This window comes from Anguilla anguilla, chromosome 10 (assembly GCF_013347855.1).
Source record: "Anguilla anguilla isolate fAngAng1 chromosome 10, fAngAng1.pri, whole genome shotgun sequence".
Taxonomy (NCBI): domain Eukaryota; kingdom Metazoa; phylum Chordata; class Actinopteri; order Anguilliformes; family Anguillidae; genus Anguilla; species Anguilla anguilla.
This window is the reverse complement of record NC_049210.1, coordinates 43,315,739-43,339,315: the sequence shown is the minus strand read 5'-3', so window position 1 is coordinate 43,339,315 and position 23,577 is coordinate 43,315,739. Positions and strand designations below refer to the sequence as shown.

General features: G+C 48.8%; 2 protein-coding genes across 5 annotated transcripts; both read right to left on the bottom strand.

The window, feature by feature from the left end:
* Positions 1-4,233: 4,233 nt before the first annotated feature.
* Positions 4,234-10,849, bottom strand: psat1 (phosphoserine aminotransferase 1). Its single transcript, XM_035378643.1, has 9 exons — positions 10,655-10,849; positions 9,109-9,169; positions 8,805-8,874; positions 7,253-7,458; positions 6,754-6,926; positions 6,259-6,428; positions 5,981-6,109; positions 5,403-5,540; positions 4,234-4,875 (listed from the first exon to the last, which is right to left on the bottom strand). Exons 1-9 carry the CDS (start codon positions 10,709-10,711, stop codon positions 4,773-4,775), a joined length of 1,107 nt encoding a protein of 368 aa, XP_035234534.1. The 5' UTR covers positions 10,712-10,849; the 3' UTR covers positions 4,234-4,772.
* A 59-nt stretch (positions 10,850-10,908) lies between these two features.
* On the bottom strand, positions 10,909-23,416 carry cep78 (centrosomal protein 78). 4 transcript variants are annotated; one of them, XM_035378640.1, is made up of 17 exons: positions 21,035-21,106; positions 19,808-20,021; positions 18,929-19,189; positions 18,178-18,347; positions 17,977-18,049; positions 17,613-17,716; positions 17,271-17,445; positions 16,801-16,914; positions 16,150-16,214; positions 15,798-15,885; positions 15,225-15,336; positions 15,068-15,104; positions 14,770-14,892; positions 14,507-14,584; positions 14,070-14,233; positions 13,119-13,233; positions 10,909-11,019 (listed from the first exon to the last, which is right to left on the bottom strand). In XM_035378640.1, exons 3-17 carry the CDS (start codon positions 19,179-19,181, stop codon positions 11,005-11,007), a joined length of 1,686 nt encoding a protein of 561 aa, XP_035234531.1. In that variant the 5' UTR covers positions 19,182-19,189; positions 19,808-20,021; positions 21,035-21,106; the 3' UTR covers positions 10,909-11,004. The 4 variants fall into 4 exon arrangements, with proteins under 4 accessions (XP_035234531.1, XP_035234530.1, XP_035234528.1 ...); XM_035378639.1 differs by lacking the exons at positions 10,909-11,019; positions 19,808-20,021 and adding exons at positions 11,054-12,215; positions 23,389-23,416; XM_035378637.1 differs by lacking the exon at positions 10,909-11,019 and adding an exon at positions 11,054-12,215.
* Between the last annotated feature and the right edge of the window lie 161 nt (positions 23,417-23,577).

Sequence of the window (23,577 nt, the reverse complement as noted above, 5' to 3'; positions counted from 1 at the left end):
AGGGCCCGTAATTAAGAAGGGCCCGCGATTCGCCGGCGACTCCGGAGCGGAATTAGTGGCGGTAATGGGACTCGGGGGGGGGGGGGGGGACTCAGCGCGGGATTACGGGCGAATTCTCCGCGGAGCGAGAGCCGCGCGCGTCGGGAGGCCCTTTCGCGTTCCTCTAACGGAGAGAGGATTACGCTTCCTTTCAGCGCGTCCCCCCCCCCCCCCGCCCCCCTCGTCCCCTCACCCCCCCCCCCCTCGCCCCCTCACCCCCTCGCCTCGGAACTCCGCGACAGCGGCGAAGAAAAGGCGATTGGGCCGGTTTAGTCCGGGGGGCTCAGGGTTTATTGGGGGAGGCCGCAGAGTGTAGATCATTCCACATCAAACCAGGGGATTATTCAAAGCCGGGATCTTCTCAAGTATTTCATTTTTTATTTTTCTCCCCCCCGCCCCCCCAAACAACAGCACAGCCGTTCACCGCGCGTGGCAAGGACGCGTCCGGCAGCTTAGCAGCTCCGGATTGCGAACGCGCCCAGCCGAATTTGTCCCCGGACGGATGCATTCGACTAGGAGAGGAGCTGAGACCAAAGCTCGCTGTGTGACATTAAACCAGTCCCCGAAAAGACCCTCCCTCCCCTCCCCTCGCCCCCCCCGGCGAAGAACAGCAGTCACTTAACCTTCCACTGCCACCCTCCCGCAGGAAATGGATTAAAATTATAGTGCAGCGCTGACCCGTTTCCCCCGTGGATCACTTCCTCTCAGATTACCTTCAGAAAGGCTCCACTTAAGGGAACAAACTACTGGTCCAACTGCCAGTTGACAGGAAATGCCTACTGAAATGCTTTTCCCGCACATTAAAGATGTCAATTCTGTGTCCCGACAGGAGACTCCAGGTGTTTTGCATGCTTGGGTCAAAGGTCAAAGGTCATAGGCCTCCCCTGGCTTCAGACGCGACTGGGCTTGCCCGGGCCTTAGCATGAAGCCCGATCCTTCGCGGTTTGCTTTGTCACCATTGGCCGGGGGCGATTAGAGAGTGTGCGCAAACATCCTGACAGATGTCCTTTTTTTTCTGGAAGTGTAGCTCCTGCTGTGTGTGCGGCAAACAGACAGTCGGAGAGAATGGTGTGTTCAACTGTGTGAGGATTAAACGCACCCCCCCCCCCCCCCCCCCCCCACCCACCCCCGACCACAGCACCGCCAGGCCCGGCTCCAAACGAGCTCAGTACCGCCTGCCGGTTCTGCACCCCAACCTGCCACTCAGCCACGGTACTGAGCCACACGGCCCAAGTCTCAGAACGCGGAGAGCCATATGGTATCAGATTTCAGTTATTACAGAAACAATGCAGCGTGTAATTCAAGCGCACTCTCCCCTGCTTACCGCAGAAAGCCGGGGGGGGGCGGGGGGGTGGGGGTAAATCACGTTACAGTCCCCTTTTCACTCAAATTTAATCACCTCATCCTGAGATCGATACAAAGAGAGCAGAGAGCAGATGGATTAGTAAAATGTCTGCTTCCCGTCCTCAGGGACACCCTCTCCTCTCTCCTCCCCCCTCCCACCCCACCCCCCCCACCCACAAAAATTCATTCAGCCAGGAAAAAAAAAAAAAAAAAAAAAAAAAGAGAAAACCAAATCACACCACACAGTCCTAACGGATGAATTTGGCGACACCTGCCTCAGCAGATAAACACGGTGCGGCACCAAAAATGTTCTCCGGTCCCCTCAGGCAGAACAAAGACTGCCCAAAAAATCTAAAGAAAAGAAAAAAAGAAAAAAGAGGGCCGTGTGGCGCTGCAGAGCGGCGGCCCAATCGCGGGCCTTCTGCCCGGAGAGACGGCGGGGCGCGGCGGGGCGCGGCGGGGCGCGGAAGGCTCCGGAGCGTTCCAGAGCGTCCGGCCGGAGCGCCGCTGCCACCCGACACGGCCGCCCGATTCGCCGCCGATGGGCACGGTGTGGCACACGTGGAGTGGCGCGGCGGTTTTGGCTGTGTGAAAACTCCGCGTCTGCATCTCTGTGTTTCCAAACATCGCATAATCTCACACAGCCTGGACTTCTTCATCCATATCCATATCCATATTCCCAACATGGATTTCAGATGTTTTACATCCACACGTTCAACGGTGGAGCAAGCATAACATGAGATTGGTAATTAAAGTGCGTTGCCATGGGGATATGGATGATGGGAGATGCATCTGGCAAATCGTGAGGAACCATGTGGCTGCAGAAGGTCAGCTGACACAGACCTGATGTTCTGATTGGGTAAATATTTTTCCGCACAAACAATCTATCAACTTGTAAGGAGAGTGGCCCAGCTCATAACTTATAAAGGGATGAGTGACAGCGAATCATTTCCCCCAAAAGCAAAGGCCCATTTATGACAGCACTGCGTACATGAAAGAAAAAGTTGCACCGCAACCTCCAACCAGCAGGGGGCCACGTGCTCTTCAGCACAGGCACCGAAACGCACGATAGAGCTGATCTGCCAAATTTACACTGTCAGAGCCACACTAGGGGTCGTGAAATGATATTTGAAAACATTACATCATTAGTATTACAGGAACTAAGACCCCCTGTCTGCATTATCTGACACATTTCATACATGTGCAGGAGTCCATTTTGTATAATCCATTATGGGGAATGCAGGATCCAAATGGGATTTAATGTATTTAATGCACTTGACCTTGAAAGAGACAGGGGGGCGGTGAGGTTCTCTGTGGACCCCATTATCTTCCAGCAGAGAGAGCAAATGCTTCCGCTTCACAGCCGTTTTTGGGGTGGCACATAATCACCCCCGGGGGGGGGGGTTGGGTGTTAAGTAGGGCCTAGTCCTCCAGCGGCTGTGCTGATGGAGCATGGCTGCCGCCGCCGCCCCCCTCTCTGCTGCTGGGGAAAAGGGCTCTTGGGGGGGAAAGCAGTGCTCATCAGCACAGAGCCACCTCCTGGCAGATCCTGAGTACTGCAGCCATGGAAAAAACTGCCACCATTACTCTAGTGAGTAAAATCTCTCCTTTAAGGGGGGGTCAGTCAGTCAAGCTAGGGCAGGGCAGCAGAAGACTCCCCTGGGCAGGTAGGTAGACTTGCAGGGGGCAGACAGACTCCCTGGGGGCAGATATTGAGGTACCCCCGGGGAGGCTCCTAAGTCCCCCTAAACCAAAGCACCCCTCCTGGGACAGTCCCTCACAAAGCACATTCCCTACCTGCAATCCTCCTGTCACGGTGACATCAGCACAGCCACTGGAGGAACAGACTCCACTTCACACCCAAACTGACCTGGGCCCCCGCCCTAAACAGCACCCCCACCTATCACCTTCACACTTCCCATGAGCCAGCAAGGATCATTTTAGCCCACAGGGCTACTTTTGTGAAATGGACACAAAATTTCAGACACGTTGCTTTCTGTGTGCACACGCTGATACTGCAGGACTCGCTAACGAGGCTCAGGAGAAAAAGGCAGGTGCACCCCCCCCCCCCCCCCCGCCCCCCAGGTGGCCCAATTTCCCCAGACCTTCAAGGACGGCGGACCACGTGACCGCTTTCCATGACCCGCGACTTTCCAGAACATTTCAGAGGGTTCTGAACGACCGTTTGGGCCTCGCAGGCAGTGGGGTGGATTAATCTGGGGCTCGGTTCTCATTAAGCAGGATTTGGCCATTTTTGACCCAGACAGAGCGCCGCCATCCACAGACCAAAGAACAAAGATATCACCTGTGTGTGTGTGCATCTCAGCATCTCAGTCTGCCCATCCCCGACTGCACACAGCCAGCTAATCACCGGCGCCATCTGGTGGCCAACTGCGCTAATACACTGCACGGACAAAAGTATGCGGACACCTGACATCCAACATCTCATCCAAAATTATGGGCATCGATATGCAGTTAAGTTCACCCGTTGCTGCTATAATAAGCGAAAAAAAAAACCTTTTTTAAAAAAACCTGGAAGCTGGTTTTCGTGAGCAGTGCGTCACACTGCTGGGGAAAGAGTTGTCAGTCAACGATTTCACCTGCTATTACCTGTGAACCTGACAACCATCACACCACGCAGCTTTCACACCTGCAACCGAAACCGCCCAATCAGAACCTCTCGCTTCCTCAGGCAGAACTCCAGGCAATCTGGACCAGTAACCACGCACATCTCCCCCCCCCCCCCCCCCCCCCTTCAAAAACACTTCCCCGGTGAATACTGAACATTATTACATTATTCAAGCATATTTCACACTCCTCATTACATTTAACTGCAGACTTACACCCCGAGAGAGGTAGAACCTCAGTCACACCAGTTTTTATTAGTGTCATTAAAGCTTACAAACAACACAACACAGTATTCACTGAAATACAATGGCTGAGCACCATCGCTAAGAGAGGCACTGATGGCAGTGTTCTCTTGCTTGGGCTCTTTAGTGGAATGCAAAAATGAATCATTAAGGCTCAGACTGACATCATCTATGTACATTAGAACAGAGCAGGCCAGGCTGCACTGCGGTTACCTGGGCAACGGGTCGTGTCGAAGCTTTGAAAGGAAAGACGGTGTTAATATGCAAATGAGCTCCGCCCCTCCCCGTGTGTAGTGTCTATGACCCCAGAACTGACCTATCGGCACGGATGTGTAACATGACTTGATGTGTAACAGGACAGATGTAACAGTCGCTAGGTTAAAAAAAGGCCCAGCGCAACCACCGCTAACCCCTGACCCCTCCTCCCCTCCCCTCTCCCCCCACAGCTCAGAATCACCACCTCAGCGACCCTCCAATGGGAAAGCAGCGTCTGTGAGAACGGCAGGCCCCGATTGGCCGCTACAGATGCTCCTTCAGGAACTCCGTCATGTAGTCCGCCAGGGCGCGAGTGTCGTCCAGCGTCACGGCGTTGTACAGAGACGCCCGAATCCCCCCGACCGACCTGCAGGGGGCGCAAGAGAACACAGTCAACAACCACAGCATACAGCCGCACTTCGGCACCTCCTGGAGGGAGGTAAGCCCGCACAAACCCAGCCTTCTTCCCGTGACGTGAGCCTAGAAGTGCGAGCTGTCACCATCTTGAGTAAGTCTGGAGCGACGCACCAGAGCTGCACAGGTCCACAGCCACTGCTTACACTGAATATTTACTTGTCTTGAAGCCAAATGTGCATGTTAATTTTGTGCGTTCTTTGAATGTGTTATTGTGCTGACAGGTGTGGTTCCTTACTGTACCTGTGTGTACCTGTATGTTATTGAACCTGTGTGCTTACAGCAGGGCTGTCAAATTCCAGTCCTGGAGAGACGCAGGTGTCTGCTGGCTTCAGTGCAAGCGATTAATTTAAGCCTTTGATTGGCTAAGGAGTTCACACACCGCGTTCCCAAGCCTGCTGCTTGAAAGGAAACCTCAAACACCTGCAGGCAGGTCTGTCAGTGAAGCTGTGTGCCCACAGGAGAGGTGTGGCATGCTACCTGTGCCCTTTCAAGGAAATCATTCCCAGTTTGGAGGCTCCTTCCAGGAACTTTTTCTCCAGGGCGTCGTCTCCGTCCTTCTTGCCGATGCGGAACGGCACGTTCATCCGGCTGCGGCAACCGGAGTCCACCGGGCACCTGAGGGGGTCACACGGGTGGGTCAGTACGCCCCGCAGTGAGAATATTATACCCCACACTGGTACGCCCCACAAACAGTGCTCCTGGGGAGAGATCAGCCTGCTCCCCGGAGAGAGATCAGCCAGTACCCCTGAGAGAGATCAGCCAGTACCACAGAGAGATCAGCTAATTGCCCTGAGAGAGATCAGCCTGCATCCCGGAGAGAGATCAGCTACTACCCCGGAGAATGATCAGCCTGTACTCCCCTGAGAGATCAGCCTGTACACCTGAAATATATCAGCCTGTATCCCTGAGAGAGATCAGCTTGCACCCCTGAGAGATCAGCTAGTACCTCTGAGAGATCAGCCTGCTCCTCTGAGAGATCAGCTTGCATCCCTGAGAGAGATAAGCCAGTACCCCTGAGACAGATCAGCCTGTTCCTCTAAGAGAGATCAGCTCACACATAGAATCCGTTTGACCCGTTGATGATGTCATAGATCAGGCTGGCTTTCTCCTTGTTGAGCTTCTCCATGGCAGCTGCACCACCACAGTTCCTGATCCACTCCAGAACCAGACCCATGATGTAAATACTGAGGGAGGATAAGAGTCAGATAAGCATATCACAATCCAATAAAGTTTCTGAGAAAGAGAGAGAGAGAGAGTGAGTGGGAGAGAGAGTGAGGGAGAAAGAGAGAGAGAGAGGTTTGCTCCGTGTGCTAAACATGAAGGTGTGTTGTACCTGAAGCAGGGCGGGGTGTTGTACACAGAGTTGTTTCCGGCCTGCACCTGGTAGTCAAGGATGACGGGGCACTCCTTCAGGGCCTTCCCCAGCAGGTCCTCCCGAACGATGACCACGGTCACGCCCGCGCACCCCACGTTCTTCTGCGCCCCCGCGAAAATCAGCCCGAACTGCAACCACACAAAGACCCTCTCAATCCGCCAGTGGGGTGCGGGGGCGCTCAAAACAGCCAACTGCCAAAATCCTGGTCCCGCGGTCAAACTTACGCCTCATAGGGTCCGCTACGTGAACCAATGAGAGGAAGGCTCTCCAGGACCAAAGAACAGGGAGCGGAGACAAACATTCAACAGGAGCAGCAGTGTAAATATACTATTGTTAAACATACATGAGAACAGCTGCAGAGCACCTCATTACATCATATCTTGCATACGAGCGTCACTAACGGGTCGGCAGAGCGGAGACAGGACCTGGCAAGGGAAGGCTCCGCCCCCTCACCTTCGACACGTCCACGGGCCGCGACAGGAAGTTGGAGGACATGTCGCAGACGAGCACGGCGCCCTTGGCGTTGGGGACGAAGTTGAACTCCACGCCGTGGACCGTCTCGTTGCAGCAGTAGTACACGTAGGAGGCCGAGGAGCTGAGCGTCCAGGTGCCGGGGTCAGGGACCGCTGCAGGCCGACCGCAACCGTTAATAACCAACACAGCCACACAGAATGAACTCAAAATAAAAACGACTGCCCGGCATAACTCTTTTATAAACAGGACCGGAGTTATGTCCAGTGGAAAGCGCACATGCAGACACGCACACACACACACACACACATACTCACACTCACACTCTCACAGGCACACACACACACGCGCGCACACACACACACACAGGTGCACACACGCATACGCACACACAGGCGTGCACACACACACACACACACACACAAACATGCACACTCTCGCTCTCTCTCTCTCTCTCTCACACACACACACTCTTACTCACTGGTGTAGCTCTCCAGTTTGGGGTTGACGATGTTCACTGTGCCGTACTTCTCCGCCTCTTTGGCCGCCTTGGCGGACCAGGTGCCCGTCACCAGGTAGTCTGCGCACCTGCCCTCCTTCAGACCAATCAGGTTGAGGGGGACGGCGCTGAACTGTCCAGACCCGCCCCCCTGCATGAATATCACCTTGTAGTTCTCAGGAATGTCACTGTGGAGAAAAAGGACAACATTTTTATTTAGTACCAAAAAATAAATAAATTGTAATAATGGCATTTAAAAAGAGGCAAGAATATTAGAGGAAAACAAATGTTGCTACAATAATAGCAGCAAGTATTGTTATTATTATTCATTCATCATTTATTTTTTAAGGGCTACTGCTTGGCTTATTCTTAGTGCATGAGGCCCACGGTCTCAGATCGAACCCGGACTGTGCTAGCACCGACTGTGGCTGTGAGCTCCACAGGGTGGCGCGCAATTGGCCATTACATCATCCAGGATACGGGAGGGTTCAGTTGATTAGGTGGCCTTCATTTTATCGCTCTCTAGTGACCCCCGCTACTTGATCAGACACCTGTGGGCTGCATGCTAATAGCACATATGAAAGGTCTTCTTCCAGCACCACGCTAAGCGAGTGCGAGTGGCGTGACAGCACACTGGCGCCACCATGTGTCCTGGAGGAGAACCGCGGATGTCTACACTCTCCCACATGCGGCTGTGGTTATATAAATAATTGTGGCTATAATAAATAAATTGGGCGTTCCAAATTATGTTGGGAATGTGACATGTCCATTGGGTGCAAAAAAACAAAAACAAAATTTAACAAAATAATTTACTTCCTCTAAAAAGGCTTGCCGTATTGTTATATACCACAGCTGAATACAATTACAGTGATTGGTTTGGGTTTAATTATGTCGTTTAGTTTTGTGAGAATAGCACATCAACAAAAAGTCTGAGAGAGAGAGAGAGAGAGAGAGAGGGTATGTGTGGTTTTGGGGGGTCCCAGTACAGCCACCAGAGCAGGGATCGGAGACTAATGAGACCCTACACAGAGCTGAGGAGAGAGGATACAACAAAGAGGGGAAAGAAGAGAGAAACAGAAAGAAAGAAAGGAATCTGGTATCCTGGTGAGCTCATTTCTGGTGAATTAGGTCTGCACGCACGCACACAGTGCATCTAGAAGCCAGCACAAGAAAGTGAACATGAAAGTGCAATTGAGTATGAAACATACTATTTTGCTGACAGATGCAAAGGGTTACTCTGGTGACATCATACACATGGGACAGACAGATGCAGAGGGTTACTGTGGTGACATCATTAGAAAGTGAAAAAGTAACCCAAGTGAATCACATCATCACAACAGCCCACCATGCAATCAGACCATTCAGACCGATGATCATCAGATAATCAAAACAGCCCACCACCCAATCAGATCATTCAGACCGATGATCATCAGATCATCACAACAGCTCACCACCCAATCAGATCATTCAGACCGATGATCATCAGATCATCACAACAGCTCACCACCCAATCAGATCCGAAAGGGGCACTTACAGGAGGTCCCGTAGCAGGTTCTCAGTTGTGTTCAGGATTTTGGTAAAATCTGAAGATCGATGACTCATCTCTACATGGAGAGACAGGCAAAACCTCACAACTGGCACAGATTTCACACAGTTTATTCCATTATTACATCTTTATACTATATCTTATATTACCATATGCATTATCAGAGACAGACAGTAAATACAACCTGTAGACATTTCACACTTAAGAGAAAGTGTGGTTGGAGAGAAATAGAGAGATATATATATATATATATAGAGAGAGAGAGAGAGAGAGCATCACAGAGGTCTCTCACCCAGAACACTGATCCCAACGCCATTATAATCCAGGAGCTCCTTCTGAGCTTCCAAAAGGACCTGTCAATCAGTCAGACAGGAAGGAGGGAAATTAAACATCACATGAGACCAGAGCATTACACAGATGTGGCACAAGCATTGGTGTCAGTTTATAGTTTTATTATTTTTAATTAGTTTTATTTATTGATTTATTTATTCTTATTAAGGCCCACCAAAATAAAATGGCATAATTGCTTCCTTATTTTGCAAGGCAACCCACTTTTCCCCGATGTCTTGTAAGACAGTTTAATCTCAGACTTGTTAATGCTAATTTTCCATAAAAGTGTGTTAAAAAAGTCAAACATAAACTGATTAAAATACAGGCAATAATCACATTCATCTTGATGCATTTCATAACTTGAAAATTTCTTTAATTATATTCTTTACTATTAAAGTATGAAAACCCTGAAACATTACCACAAAACAGTGTACTCCAAAATTATGGTAATGGTAGAGTGAAATTATTATTATTTAGATATACTTAATACATTTGGATTTGAGATCAAAAGATGAATATGAGACAGAAATAAAGAAAATCAGCTTTTATTTCATGGTATTTACTTGCGTATGTATTTTACCATTTTAAAGAAACAGCTGTTGCATTGAGTTCCACATTTTTAGCTGTGCAAAATTAAGCTAACAGTTGTCTCTCAGGTGTTAACTGTTGCTCAGGTGTTTCCTTTTGCGTGGATTGTTCACAGAGAAATCAGCAGCGAGTGTCTAGTCTTGGTTTTATACTTTGCTTTCAAGGGGATGCTCAACACAAAAAACAGCTGTTTCTGTAAAATGCGCAAATATAAGCAAAAATACATTGCAAAAATAACTAATTTCACTCCAGCATCATACTTTTGCACAGTAGACGTACATTTACATTATCGATGGTATTATTATTAGGCTACTAGCCTGCTTAGGCAGTACCTTTAAAAACGGTATAACTCCTTGAAAAATATATATAACTCCATTCGATAAAAAAGGACGGTGGGGTCTCAGTACATTCGCGTTTACCAGCCATAAACAGAAGCTAGTCAAGGCTAAAATGTGAGCTTTTCCCCCTCTAGCGGCCGCAGTAACCTGGCGAAGCGTGAATGAATGGCTGATGCAACTTCAACAAACGCGTTCGTGTGACTTAACCACGGACCGTGCGAACATTCCTTATCAATGTTTTTCCATGAATGAGAACATCGACAGCTACCTAAATATTATTATTATTATATAATATGCTTACGTAAAGTCATTATTTGTTTTAAATAACAGTAGCTAGCTAGCTCACATAGAAATAATACAACCTGTATTAATAGCTTCGCAATGGCCACGGATTTCCAAATAAACCAAGAAAAAAAAAAGTGAAAATACGGTTTGTCGAGCGTTTCGATCACGCATGAGCTTACTAGCTGATACATTCGAAATCTGTACAGAAGCTGCGCAATAAAGACGTGCGTATACTAGTGCATTTACATCCACACGCATCTATAGCAGGTTGTTCGGATAAAAACCCAGCCTACTTACGGTCTGTGGGAGTTTTGCCGGTCCGGCGCCAAAGTTGCGAGCTTGCTTCTTGTCCATGATGCTGGGAGAGACCGCGCAGTCAGCAGGGGTTTCTGAGGTGCTGAATCACAGGAGTGACTGACCTACTTCTATTTTCTTAAATCATCTGTCACGGCCCCCCGCTCAGCCTCCCCAAGCCGCGTTTCAGCACCCCCTTGCGCTCATAGGCCGCGCCGCATTGCGCAACACCCGATTGGCTGAGGTGGAGTCTGGGACCGAGCGATTGGTTGGACGCTCACGAGACCGGAACGTGATCAGGCACGATGAAGGGAATTTGCGTTGTGGTTATAGTTGGTCGCACCAGAGTTAATTCACCTATAGGAAGGCTGAAATTCACATAGAAATGGACGACACTGCTGGTGTCTGTGATTTCACTTTTATTATTGGCACAATGAAAATTGCAGGCAGGGATTTCTAGGTCGTGTCTGAATGCACACATCACAGCATCGTTAACCATCATACCATTCACTACTTAATTGTGTCATTTTACAAAACTGGATTTTGTTCATTATCCCAATCCATGACTGTACAACTGGACTGCGCAAACTGAAAACGAATGAATCAGAACAGGGCTTCCCAACTACAGCCCTGGACAGCTACAGGGTCTCTAGATTTGTTGCTGCTGCTCCTCCTGTGGTAGCTTAAATGGGTAACTCACCTCACCTAGTTTCTTGGGTCTGAATTAGTGGATTTTAGGGGGAAAACAAAACACAGCAGACCGAGTGGCTCTCCAGGACCAGGGCTGGGGACCCAAGATTTAGATGAGCAGTAAAAAATGTTCGGTCCAGCACCGCAGTTCAGGACTTTTACTGTGGTTCTGAGACCTTAATTTCCGTGATGCACACCACCACCGCATACCTGAATCAAATTACAGCAGCACTGTCTTACAATATGCACTGGTATTATTTATTGCGAAACACACCTGGGAAAACAAGCCAGAGCTGGCATCGCCGGTTTGGAGAATAGCCAGCGAAAGCCTTCTATTCTGACTGCATGTAGGCACCTTCGTAACAGAAGGCACTAAGAGGAGAGCAGTGAGAGAGGGGCGTGGCCTGAGGAAGGCCTGTGAAGGGGGCGGGGCTCAAAACCCCAGATCGGAGCTGGGCTCCAGGCTGCTCAGGGAATGGATCTGCTCCAGGGGCTCCGATTCGGACCCGCTCCTCCCCGCTCCGGACCCCCGCAACCCCCCTCTCACGCTGGGGCTGTCCCTGCGGGACCCATTGCTATGGGAGTCGTTGTCGTGTGAGCCGTTGCCGTGGGAGCCGTTGCCGCGGGAGTCTTCCCCATCGCCAGAGCGGGCCGTGGGTTCGGGTGGAGGGGGATCCCGCAGCGCGCCCCATTCCTCGGCAGGCCTCCCCCCCGAGCCTGAGGAATGCCGGCCACTCCCCACCGAGCCGCCCAGCGGACTGACGGACACTTCCTGTGCAGCTCTTTCCGGCAGGAAGTCCACCGGGGATGTTACAGCGCCCCCTGTGGAGCCGCCAGGCTGGTGCACAGGAGGAGCAGGGAGCTCTTCTCTTACCTACAGGGCCATTACACAGGTAAATCACACAGGCTAGGACAGGGACACAGGCTAATGCAGACACAGGCTAGCACAGGAACACAGGCTAGCCCACAGACACGACCTAGCACAGGGACACAAGCTAATACAGACACAGGCTAGTACAGGCTAGTACACCCTCATCTTGCGGTAGCCTGCAAAAATGAAATACTTCCTTCGCCAACGTCAAACCTTTTACAATTTGCCACACTACAGCAAAGCGCCATTTTCTTTCCAGTAGAAGTTAAGCAGGAAAGAAAACTAAACTGAACACCATAAATCCAGATTTTCTCCCTGCAGTGGCTAGCTTGCTAGTGAGAAGAACAACAGCTTCCAGGTCAGGAAGTAACGCTCAGCGCCTCTGTTTGTATTCAGTAGTAGTGAAAATCAGTGACAGGCGATGTCTGACACCTGTGCTTAGATCCTAAGCGTCCACCCTGCTGTGGTCCATAGTAAAGCAGGTACTTGGAGCAAGCACGGTAGTTTGGGGCTGTATTTCTGCACTCACTACTGGTAGACAGTTGGCTGAGAGCTCATTTTAAATCTAGAGGACAGCTACTCTACTTTATTTGCTACTCTACAAACAAAAGAAAAACCCAGAGTGGAATTCCCCTGAATGCGGGGAGCAGAGAGACAGGCACAAGCTGACATTTACTGCTGGTGCAATCAGGGTCATAGGTGATACTGACTACAGTAATCAGTGCTGATTGGTCAGGGCCTGTGTCATGTGATGCCAGCAGTCTAGAGCACATGACCAGCATGTCATTATCCTGTTACACAATTACATGCTCTCTGATTCAGTGAATCTACACTGCCTCTGTTCAGCTACATACTTCAGTACACACACACACACACACACACACACACACACACAGCAGTACGTACTGCCAGCTTGCTGTCTCTCCCTGCGTTGGGGCCGAGGGTGGAGGAGAACTGGGGTCGTCCGGGCGGCTGCAGCTGAGACTGATCCAACCCCGCCATGGAGGCCAGCTGACCCAGCCTGAGAGGAGAGGGACAGATCAGCATACCTGTGATACTGCACTCACCTGTAAATAACACACTCACCTGTGAGTATCACACTCACCTGTGAAACCACATTCACCTGTGATACTGTCCTCACCTGTAAATAACACTCACCTGTGTATAGTACTCTCACCTGTGAGTAACAAACAAAAGGACACACACACACACTGTATCAAATACACATTCACACACACATACACATGTAAACTGTCTTTCACTGTAATAGATACGCACACACTCTCTCACACAAACACACGCACACTCTACCGGATCTGAATATTTGCAGGCCATTACTCTGTGAAGCTGACACCTGCACAGTCATGGTCTGATCCGCTCGGTATGGGACATTCCAGAGCAGCCCTGCGGGACCCCCCCCATCTCCTCCCCCCCCCCCCCGAAACCCCCCGTCCCCCCAGCCATGCTTCCGCGTGCCGGTCACACAGCACCCTGTACAAGCACGCCCCGACCAGCCCCCATTCCAGCCACTCAAGCACACTATCTGGGTCAGCACTGAGGGGGTGGGGGGTGGGGGGTGGGGGATGAACCCTCTTTCATCTCCCTTCCCTGTGAGCAGGGATGTGGGATTAAATTCTGGGCCCTGTGCATACGCAGTCCCTGTGGGCCCCCTTAAAACTGTAGACCAAAGCAGACTCTTAGTCCTGGCCTTTTGAGCTGCCATCCTCACCTCCCCCCCCCCCCCCCCCCCCCCCCATTCAGGGGCCGCTGCCTGTGAGCAGAGGGGCGGGGGTCCACGGAAGCCTCCGTGCTGTGTGGGGAGCGGGGTCGGCACGCTCTCCTCCCCGCGCTTCTTACCCAGCGTCCTTCAGCAGGTCCAGGAAGGCGTGGAACTTGTGGAAGGAAGTCTCGATGCTCTCCAGCACGGCGTCGTCCTCCAGCGCGCTGGCCACGGCCTGGCCCTGCAGCGCCTCCGACAGCGACGCGTTCGCCGCCCTCAGCCGAGCGTTCTCCAGCTCCACCTGCAGGCCCGCCGCGACATAACCGTGCGACTATTACACCAGTATGACTCATAACCGTGCGACTATTACACCAGTATGACTCATAACCGTGCGACTGTTACAACAGTATGACTCATAACCGTGCGACTATTACACCAGTATGACTCATAACCGTGCGACTATTACAACCTAACTAATTACAACCACAGAACTATTACACACGCACAACCACATGACTATTACAAACGCACGACTACTACAGGAAGGAGAGGCGCAAAGCTGTAGCGGATTCACCTCTGCTAAACGGGCATCAGCTCGCACCCTGGCCTTCCGCTCCTCAGTCAGTCTGAGCCGGTACTCCTCCAGCTCCACCTGGTAATACCACCAGCACATTAATCTTTCAGCTCTGTACCTGTAGTCATACATATAAGCATATAGTACCTGTAGCTGTGTGTACAGATGTACAGTATCTGTAGCTGTGGGTACAGGTGTACAGTACCTGTAGCTGTGTGTACAGGTGTACAGTACCTGTATCTGAATGTAAAGTTGTATGTTACCTGTAGTCGTTTGTACTGGCGCACTGTGATGGCCTCTCGAGGGCTGAGCACCGGGGGGGTGTGTGTTCTACTCTCCTCTGATTCAGACTCCATCTCCACTGTGATCTTCACACTAGCTGCCTCCTGTGGAGGACAGAGACAGAGAGAGTGCGTGTGTGTGTGCGTGTGTGTGTGTATGTGTGCATGCACTCAAGCTGAAATTAGTACATGCCCTTGTATAATGTCAGAGTGAGACATGTTTGTTGCATGGGGCCAGGGTCTTTTGGTGCTGCAGGGTCAGCAGAGTCTTGGGTTTTACCTGGAATGAGTGATCTGCCACGCCCTCAGTAAGAGCTCTGCAAAGAGAGGGAGGAGGAGTTACACACACACACACTCTCACACGCACTCACACACACACAGGTCCTCGCCTCGTCTCACACACACTGTGTGTCTGTAATCTCACCTGCGACACTCACCTGGTGCGTCCAGCGCGGCCGGCAGATCTCCAGGGTATGGCCCCAGCCAGGCGGCTCTGCGGCTGCAGGGTGCAAGGACTCCTGCCACCACCAGAGGGGGCTCTTCGAGCGCCTGAATCGAGACCAACGTTCACACACAGCGCAGCCGTAACCAAGGGGAAATACTACAAAGGAAACTTAACATACCCAGCATTTCTTCGGGTTCGCTGGCATCACAGAACATAACAACAATCAGGCCTAACCAGTATCAGGAAGGTGGTTTTCAACATTACAAGTGAACACGGCCTTCGCTAATCAAGCTTTATTTCTCAACTGAGGGAGAAAAACTGATATGGACGAACATAATGGACAGATTTGAAAACATGACCCAATGTCAATATTTGAAATATGGCTTGAAGCAATCACACCACAGCTTAGTCATAAACTCAAGAATTATGGGACTTAATTCTTGTGTGTGACATGTCTGCGTGTGTATGTTGCTTGTGTGTGTGTGTATTGTGCGTGTATGTATGTGTGAGTGAGTGTGTGTGTGTGTGTGTGTGTGTGTACAAGTGTGCATAAGTATCACTGTACCGATTCTGAAGGTGGATTTCCCTCTGGCTCCCTTCTGTCCTCTGGCTTTCTGAGATTCTTTATGTGCTGGAGGCTTGATCCAGGAATACTAAACACACACGCACGCACGCACGCAACACACACACACACATGCAACATATACACACACACACAGCACACGCAACATACACACACAAAATACACACACACACAAACACAAAATATATCATGTCACAGTGGCAGCTTGCACGCACCTGCAACTATGTATATGAAAAAGAAATTACTGAAAGAAATATGCAACTGACTTCTGAGTGTAACTGCATACACTATTTGTGTGTGTGTGTGTTTGACCCTTTCATGCCATTACACTGACCTCAGCAGAGTTTCCCTTGGAGTTCGTGAGGACCTTCTCGATGATGGTCTTCACGAGGTTGTTGTCTGAAGAGAGAGACAACAGCCTCTTAAAGCGGCAGTTCTGTTCACAGTGCGTCTCTGAGTGCAAACCTCTAATGATCTTAATCAGGCCTGAGTGTCTTAACCAGCCTGTCCTCGGGCACGGTGCATAAGGGCACTTACAGGGGCAGCCTGGCACTGCCCAACCTCCCGCTGGCTTTCATTCTGCCCATCCGGCCCCCCATTCCCCAAACTCCGCTTCCATCTTCAGCTCAACGCCGCCACATCAAACCGAAGCCCAGGATGGTGGTGGTGTGTGCAGGCGTTTGTGTGAGTGTGTGTGTGTGTGTGCGTGTGTATAGTGTATGCGTGGTTGTGTAATGTGCAGTGTGTGTGTGTGAGTGAGAGTTGTGTACAGTGTATGTATGTGTATGTACAGTCCGTATGTGTATTTCCAGAGTGTATGTGTGTGTGAGTGAGTGAGAGTTGGGTACAGTTTGTTTGTGTATGTACAGTCTATATGTAGTATGTAGTGTGTATGAGTATGTACAGTCTGTATGTGTATGTATAGTGTGTATGTAGTATGTACAGTGTGCATGTAGTATGTGCAGTGTGTACAGTATGTACTCACCCACCAGCGGGTTCCTGCGCAGGTCTAGCACAGTCAGGGTGTTATTAGTGCTCAGCGTCTCCAGCAGGGCCTGCGCCCCCTCATTGGAGATCCCACATTTCTGCAGGTCCACTGCTGCAAAACACAGTGACATCATCAGCCAGGGACGCAGGGCCACATCATCAGCACAGTGACATCATCAGCCAGGGACGCAGGGCCACATCATCAGCACAGTGACATCATCTGCCAGGGACGCAGGGCCACATCATCAGCACTGTGACATCATCAGCCAGGGACCAAGTGCGATATCATCAGCACCGTGACATCATCAGCCAGGGACGCAGGGCCACATCATCAGCACTGTGACATCATCAGCCAGGGAACAAGTGTGACATCATCAGTGATCGACGCTTTCTGACATCAGCCCCGGGGTTTGCACATTAGAGTACGTGTGGGCGTGTGTGTGGTGCTGAGGGACTCAGGGCTCTGACCTTTGACCCACAGGTCCTCTGCCAGTTCCTGAGAGAGAGCAGCGGCTCCTCGGTCTCCGATCAGCGTGTTGCAGTTGAGCGTGATCCTGCGGATCCCGCCCATGTGCTCCAGGTCCGGCTTCCTGTAGCGCAGGCTCTCTGCCCAAACGTCACTGCGCCTCCTGGTGGCCTGGTGCTACAGCGCAATGAAGACAATGATTATACCACCACTGCCAAAATAAACACACCAGCACTGTGAAAATGACACAACATCACTGGGAAAATAACACGCCAGCATGCCGTCACTGCCTCCCTCAAACACAAAAAATAGGAGTGATGTAGACAAGGCCCAGGCTGGTGTACCTTGATGATATTGGCCATGTGTTCGGCACCCTGCCAGGTTAAATTACAGCCGGTGAAATCAACGGTCTTGATTGAAGTGGAATACTTCACACTCTGGCAGATTGCTTAACACATACAAAAAATAATACAAAAATCAACGGGCTTACAAAGCAAATAAACACGGCATGAGTTCCATTTAACTTCACATAATCACACATTACCAACTACCTGAGATCAAAACACACTATAAAACACAATAAAACATGAGATTACAAACTCACTTATAATCAAACAATTTATAAACCACTATTATTTTACATAATAAACCATATCTATTCAAATGCGTCTCTTCTAAGAGAAACTAAGTGAAATCCATGTCTCTCACTTTGTAATCCTTCGTCTCCTATTGGACAGTACGCCAGAGAAAGGTTCTCCAACGACGAACATTTCGCAAGACCCTAGAGAGGGAAAACACACAATTCAGAGAGGGAAATCACACAATTCAGAGAGGGAAAACACACACTTCAGAGAGGGAAATCACACATCAGGTCTCTCTCTATGAGTGGTGTGTAAGTGTGTGTGGTACCTTAGTGAGGGCGATCAGGTCTCTCTCTCTGAGTGGGAGGCCATGCAGCCTCAGTGTTCGAAGGCAGGGAGAAATACTCAGGCAGTCCCGAATGGCTTTACACAGCCGGAATGTCATGTCCTTGGACCGGAACGCCGGGATCTTCTTCCTGTTATATACCCGAGACCTCTCTGGATGGGAGACAGATCGTTTTTTTTGTTCCAGACGCAGTGAACTTTACCTTTAATTTAATATACACAACTGAAACAGCCCACTCACACCCAGCTGAGCCTCAGCCATGTCTGTGTGGTTACATCACTAGTCACTCATCTCTTCCAAAATTACAGAGATCTGAGAAAACCTGAAGGTACAGAACAGCCTTCAGGCAAAACTGATTTGATTCATTACATTTAATATTACTATTCATATTAATTTCATTAATATTAATTTTAGAATCCTCTCCAGCTGATTAGTCATGCATAATGGTACTTCTTCACACAAAGACATTAGCACAGAATCTGTCTATACCAACACAGAAGTGGACTCCTACTTCCATGCAATATAAATGACTTCGGCAAACATTTTACCCTAATTTCTCTAAACTTAAGTCTTCCACTGCAGGCCTATCTTTTACATCAGTGAGCACGCAGCTACTTTAGTTTTTATTTGGATCAGTAGCGTTTTATCGACCAGAAGGCCAAATCGTGCCGTGGTTCTGTTGAACCGGAACCTGCCAAGTCACGCGTATCTGCGCTGGTATCTGGGGACAGACCTGGTTCTCCGAGACCGGGCTGATAGCAGCTGCCGATGACGATGCTGTGCAGTTGTTTGTTTATGGCCACGGAGTTGAGTATCGGCGACCAGTCCGCCAGTCTGATGCGATCTCCGTTGAAGTCCAGCACACCTTGGCTCACGTGTGCCTTGACAACTTGGACCGGGATCATGTCTTGGGCCGCACAAGCGTAGTCATAATAGGTCCCAAAGTCCACGGCTCCCCGCCGCCGTATTTGTATTGGATCTAACATCTTGGTCACTGAATGCGGCAACAATACGATACCGTTATATTCCTAAGCTAAGGTACAACAAAGTCATATTTACATTCACTTCTGCAGTACTTTTACCGTGACCTAATGTTCCTTAGCTGACGTTAAATACCGTTAAGTGAACTGGTAGTCTAACTCATATAACTTGACTAGCTAGATAACTTTATCGTAAACATTAAAGTGTCTAACCTTAACATAGCTATGGTTACCTAGCCTAGTTTTAACATAGAACTAATGTTAACCTTTTAACCAACACAGACCACCCGGCAGCGACTAAAGTTACAGTACAGTTCGTTAGCTCAGTAGCTAAGAAACCAAATCACAAATTTGAAAGATCCGCAAGGTAGTCTAGTGTTAACTATACCAATTTAGCTGGCTAGCCTAGCTAACCACAACAGGTAGCCCAAGCTGCCACTTCAGATTTTAAGTTACAGCTCGCAAGCTAGCGCTAATTGAACCACTAATGCAATAAATGCAGTGGACTAATGTATTTAAAGACGTGCTAGCTATATTTATAAATAACTTTAGTGTCTCATTAATATTGAAAACATTTATATATCGATAGCATGTATGCTTTAGCGTAAAGGTTGCCAGGTGTTGTATATTACCTCGCGTAACTGTTTCCTTGGTTTCCTAACCGCCCCTCCTGCACTCGGCGGACCCACTCGACAGCGCAGCTCAGCGCCGCTGTTTGAAAATGGCCACAGAGGAACCGCCCCGAATCTCCCATCATCCTCTGCGCCGTCCGCATGCGTCGCCCTCCCTGCTCTGTTTACATGCCTGACCCCAAGCGGCGGGACACGCAACAGCAGGCGCTTCCGTCTGCACAGGAGGGGCCGCGGACACGGTGGTCGGTGGCGGTGCATTTAGGTGGTTAGGCTCCTTCATTATGATCAAGACGGTGATAATCGCCGTGTTTGACTATCGTTGCAAAGATTTTATTGGATCTCACATGAGTAAACGTCATCTGATGTAACATGCTGGTCTTATTACTTATTCGCTTAAAATTATGCGGAGACGAAAGTGAAATTACGTAAAATATTAACAAAATGTGAATTGCACATCGCACAGTCCACTGTACTGTTTTGATGAATAAAGTCTGCTGTTCGTTTTTGGTTTGATTTCCGAGGAGGCAGGTGGCAGCAATGCGCTGTGTCCGCTTTGTGTGTAATTTTAAAATTGTACAGATGGCGGCGCACATTCATTTTCAGCCAAGCAAAGCTTGATCGCTCATTAGTCATTATGATAGACTCTCAATTATTTCCGTCCGCTTAGGAACAGGTTTTTACCATTATGTGCTGTGAAGCACAGGAAATCCTGGAGGCATGTTATTATCATTCCCTTTGAAGTTAATTTAGTGTTATGGGGACACCTGGAGTCTGACCCATCTTGAAACATCTGACAGTCCACAGCACAAGAAAAAGGTGAGCCCTTTTCATTTATATTATCTCTGCTGTCTTTATATGCATTATTTTCACATCCTGCTTACAGTGTAGTATTAGGAGGGCTAATACATAAACTCATTGGCATTACAAGATAGCTGTTAATGCAACAGTGACACACTGACCCATGGACCACTTGTTGCAACACCTCTTTTAAGGTTTTCAGTTAATTTCAAATGGCAGTGATGGAATAAATTTCAGATCATTTTGTTCCCCAGACACAAAATCTGGGACGAGACACTTGGGGTCTGATGCCAGATTGCATATTCTTTTTAACATTATTCATTACTTTAAATAGGTCACTTAAGTTACAAGTATTCAATACTTCACAATCAATTAAAATCAATTCAACTTATATTTTAGTTAGCATGTGAATGGAGCATACAGGCTTACCAAATGGAGGGCAGGCTCAGGAAAAGCAGTCAGTGGTGTGTGGCAATCCTCTGTTTCTGCTGGTGATTGACACTGCAACCATGGTAAAAATACAGTCTGTCACATTCCACTAGTGCCTGATGACTCAAACCACCCTACAGTATTCCCCCAAAGCATATGTGTGTGTGTGTGTGTGCGTATGTACTTGAAATACACCTTTGTGACCATGTGTTGTAACATAGAGGAGCATGCAGACCTGGAAGGGTGACTGTAGGCTGAGAGAACCCATATCCTAAACCTACACCAGAATCCTACACACACACACACACACACACACACACACAGCCCCAGTGTCCTGCATTTGGACAGTTTGAACAACAGTGGCACCCTGATTTGAACTGCCCCATGTTTGTGTAAGGAGCCCAGCTTTACTGAAGGAGAGAGGGGAAAGCATCAGCGTATACACAGACCCATACCGAGTTAAAGCCAGCACACTCAGGGAAAAGGACTCAGAGACTGCCTAAGACACAGCCACAGGGACAGCGCACTGTCTACACGCTCTCCAAACTTTTAATGATTCTTACGACAGCTGGCAGCCACAACACGTTCTCCACCCTACTTTTCTCCAGACAGCAGCGGCTGATGATAATTATGGTCTGATGAAATGATAATTACGTGCTTTGTGAGGTAAGGATGATTACCTCTTCTCCCAAAGGCCCCGAATAGTCTCCTGCTGCTGTTTCAGCCAATGAGACTGCAGCATGCACCACTGTGGATCTCAGCCACTGAGATCACAGTGTTGTACCACTGGGAGTTTTCAGCCAATGAGATTACAGTCCTGTACCATTTGGGAGATTTCAGCCAATGAGATTGCAGTGCTTTATCACTGTCATCGCTGTCACATTTTCTATCTGAATATGTTACTTCTCACCTGGAAAAATCCATAATCAGAAGCACACCAGTCTTTAGACTTTAGGTGCTGAGGGCTCGAGGATAGACACTGGATTGCAGGGTACGGCTAGACTTCTGGACATGCCTGTGAGAGGAGTCTGAGTCTCAACAGTAAGAGACTGATGCATGGTGGGAACATGAGTTTTTGGTCATATAACCCTTCCTCAAACATTTATAACTCATCAGCGACCACCATGAATAATATGTTACAAGGGTTTTTAATAAAAATCCTGAAATAACTTAGAAGAATGGGTGCATTCTGGGTACTGTATCTCTTTACGGTAATTTAACAGGCATCATTCCTTGTGGGTGAATCAGAGAAGTAGACCCAAGGAGCGAACACAGAGCTGCACCGGAATTTATGAAAAAATAAAAAAAATAAAAAAAATCTGCACCTCTATCTGTTGTTCTTCTGAAACTAATGATATGCACGGTCTCAGAGAACTACAGGCCAGCCATGGCCACAGTACCACAGATAAGATGAGATACTAATTGCACAGAGCCCTTCAACCCTCTACAGGTCAGACAAAATACAACCCTGGTACAGTAAACCTGAGAGCCAAACACAATCAGACCTAATAATTATTTGAAGTGTTCACATTACACAAATGTGGCACTTCAAAAACCGAGCAATTAGAACAGTTTTCCTCAGTAATAAGCATCATACTCCAAGTACACTGTATACTTGAAGCATTGTGGGGTTATCGCAACCAGTCTACCCAGAGTTTAAACCTTGGGGTTTCACCACTAAACTGCATTATACAATGACAAGCACCTGTTCCAGTTGCAATGCATTTGGTCTAGGGGTTTAGAATCCAGCTAAGCTGGTCATGAATACCATGTGAATGCCACCTACCACAGCGTGGCTCCTGATTTAGTTCCATTGTGTTACTTCCAGACCCTCGTATGTCACTGGTCTCATGAATAATATATAACCCCATGTAATACGTCTTTACGATCATTAAAGTAAATGAGCGGGCCCTCAGTGAACCAGTGACGTTCTGATTTCTCAGTGTCGCAAGACCTCCAGTAGTCTGAAGGAAAAGCAAACTGCTCGTAGCCTCTTTCAACCATTCAGGTTTTTTTTTACTGAAAGCTTGTTCGGTCTTTTAGGCATTACTACGGTTCCCACTCGAGGGCGTTCCAGTTGGCTGGTGTCACGTGCTACTGTACGACCCCGCGGAATAGCCTTGAGTTGCAAAATATACACCATTCCATTAATGTTCTGCCTGTTAAACGCATTACACTGTATGAGATTAGATCTCCTTGTGCGTCAGCATTGTCATAAAGAAATGCGTTCATGTGCTCCAAGGGTTTACAACAATAGAGAAATTGGTATTAAATAATGAAATTAAGCAAATCAGCGCATATAAAGCCACTAGTGACCACCGTTTAAATACACCTGAAGGTTAGAAAAAGCTTACCGAAATCCTCCTCTTCCTCCCCCTCCTCCGCACACCCACACTTTTCCCCCCATTCTTAAAATCCTGAACCAAAAGTCTGAACAGTTTTATATATATATATATACATATATATATAATTTTTTTAAACGTTCTGTCATCCATAGGTTTGCTGGAACCACCTCAGCGCCTGCCTTCCTTTCCTTTGCCATG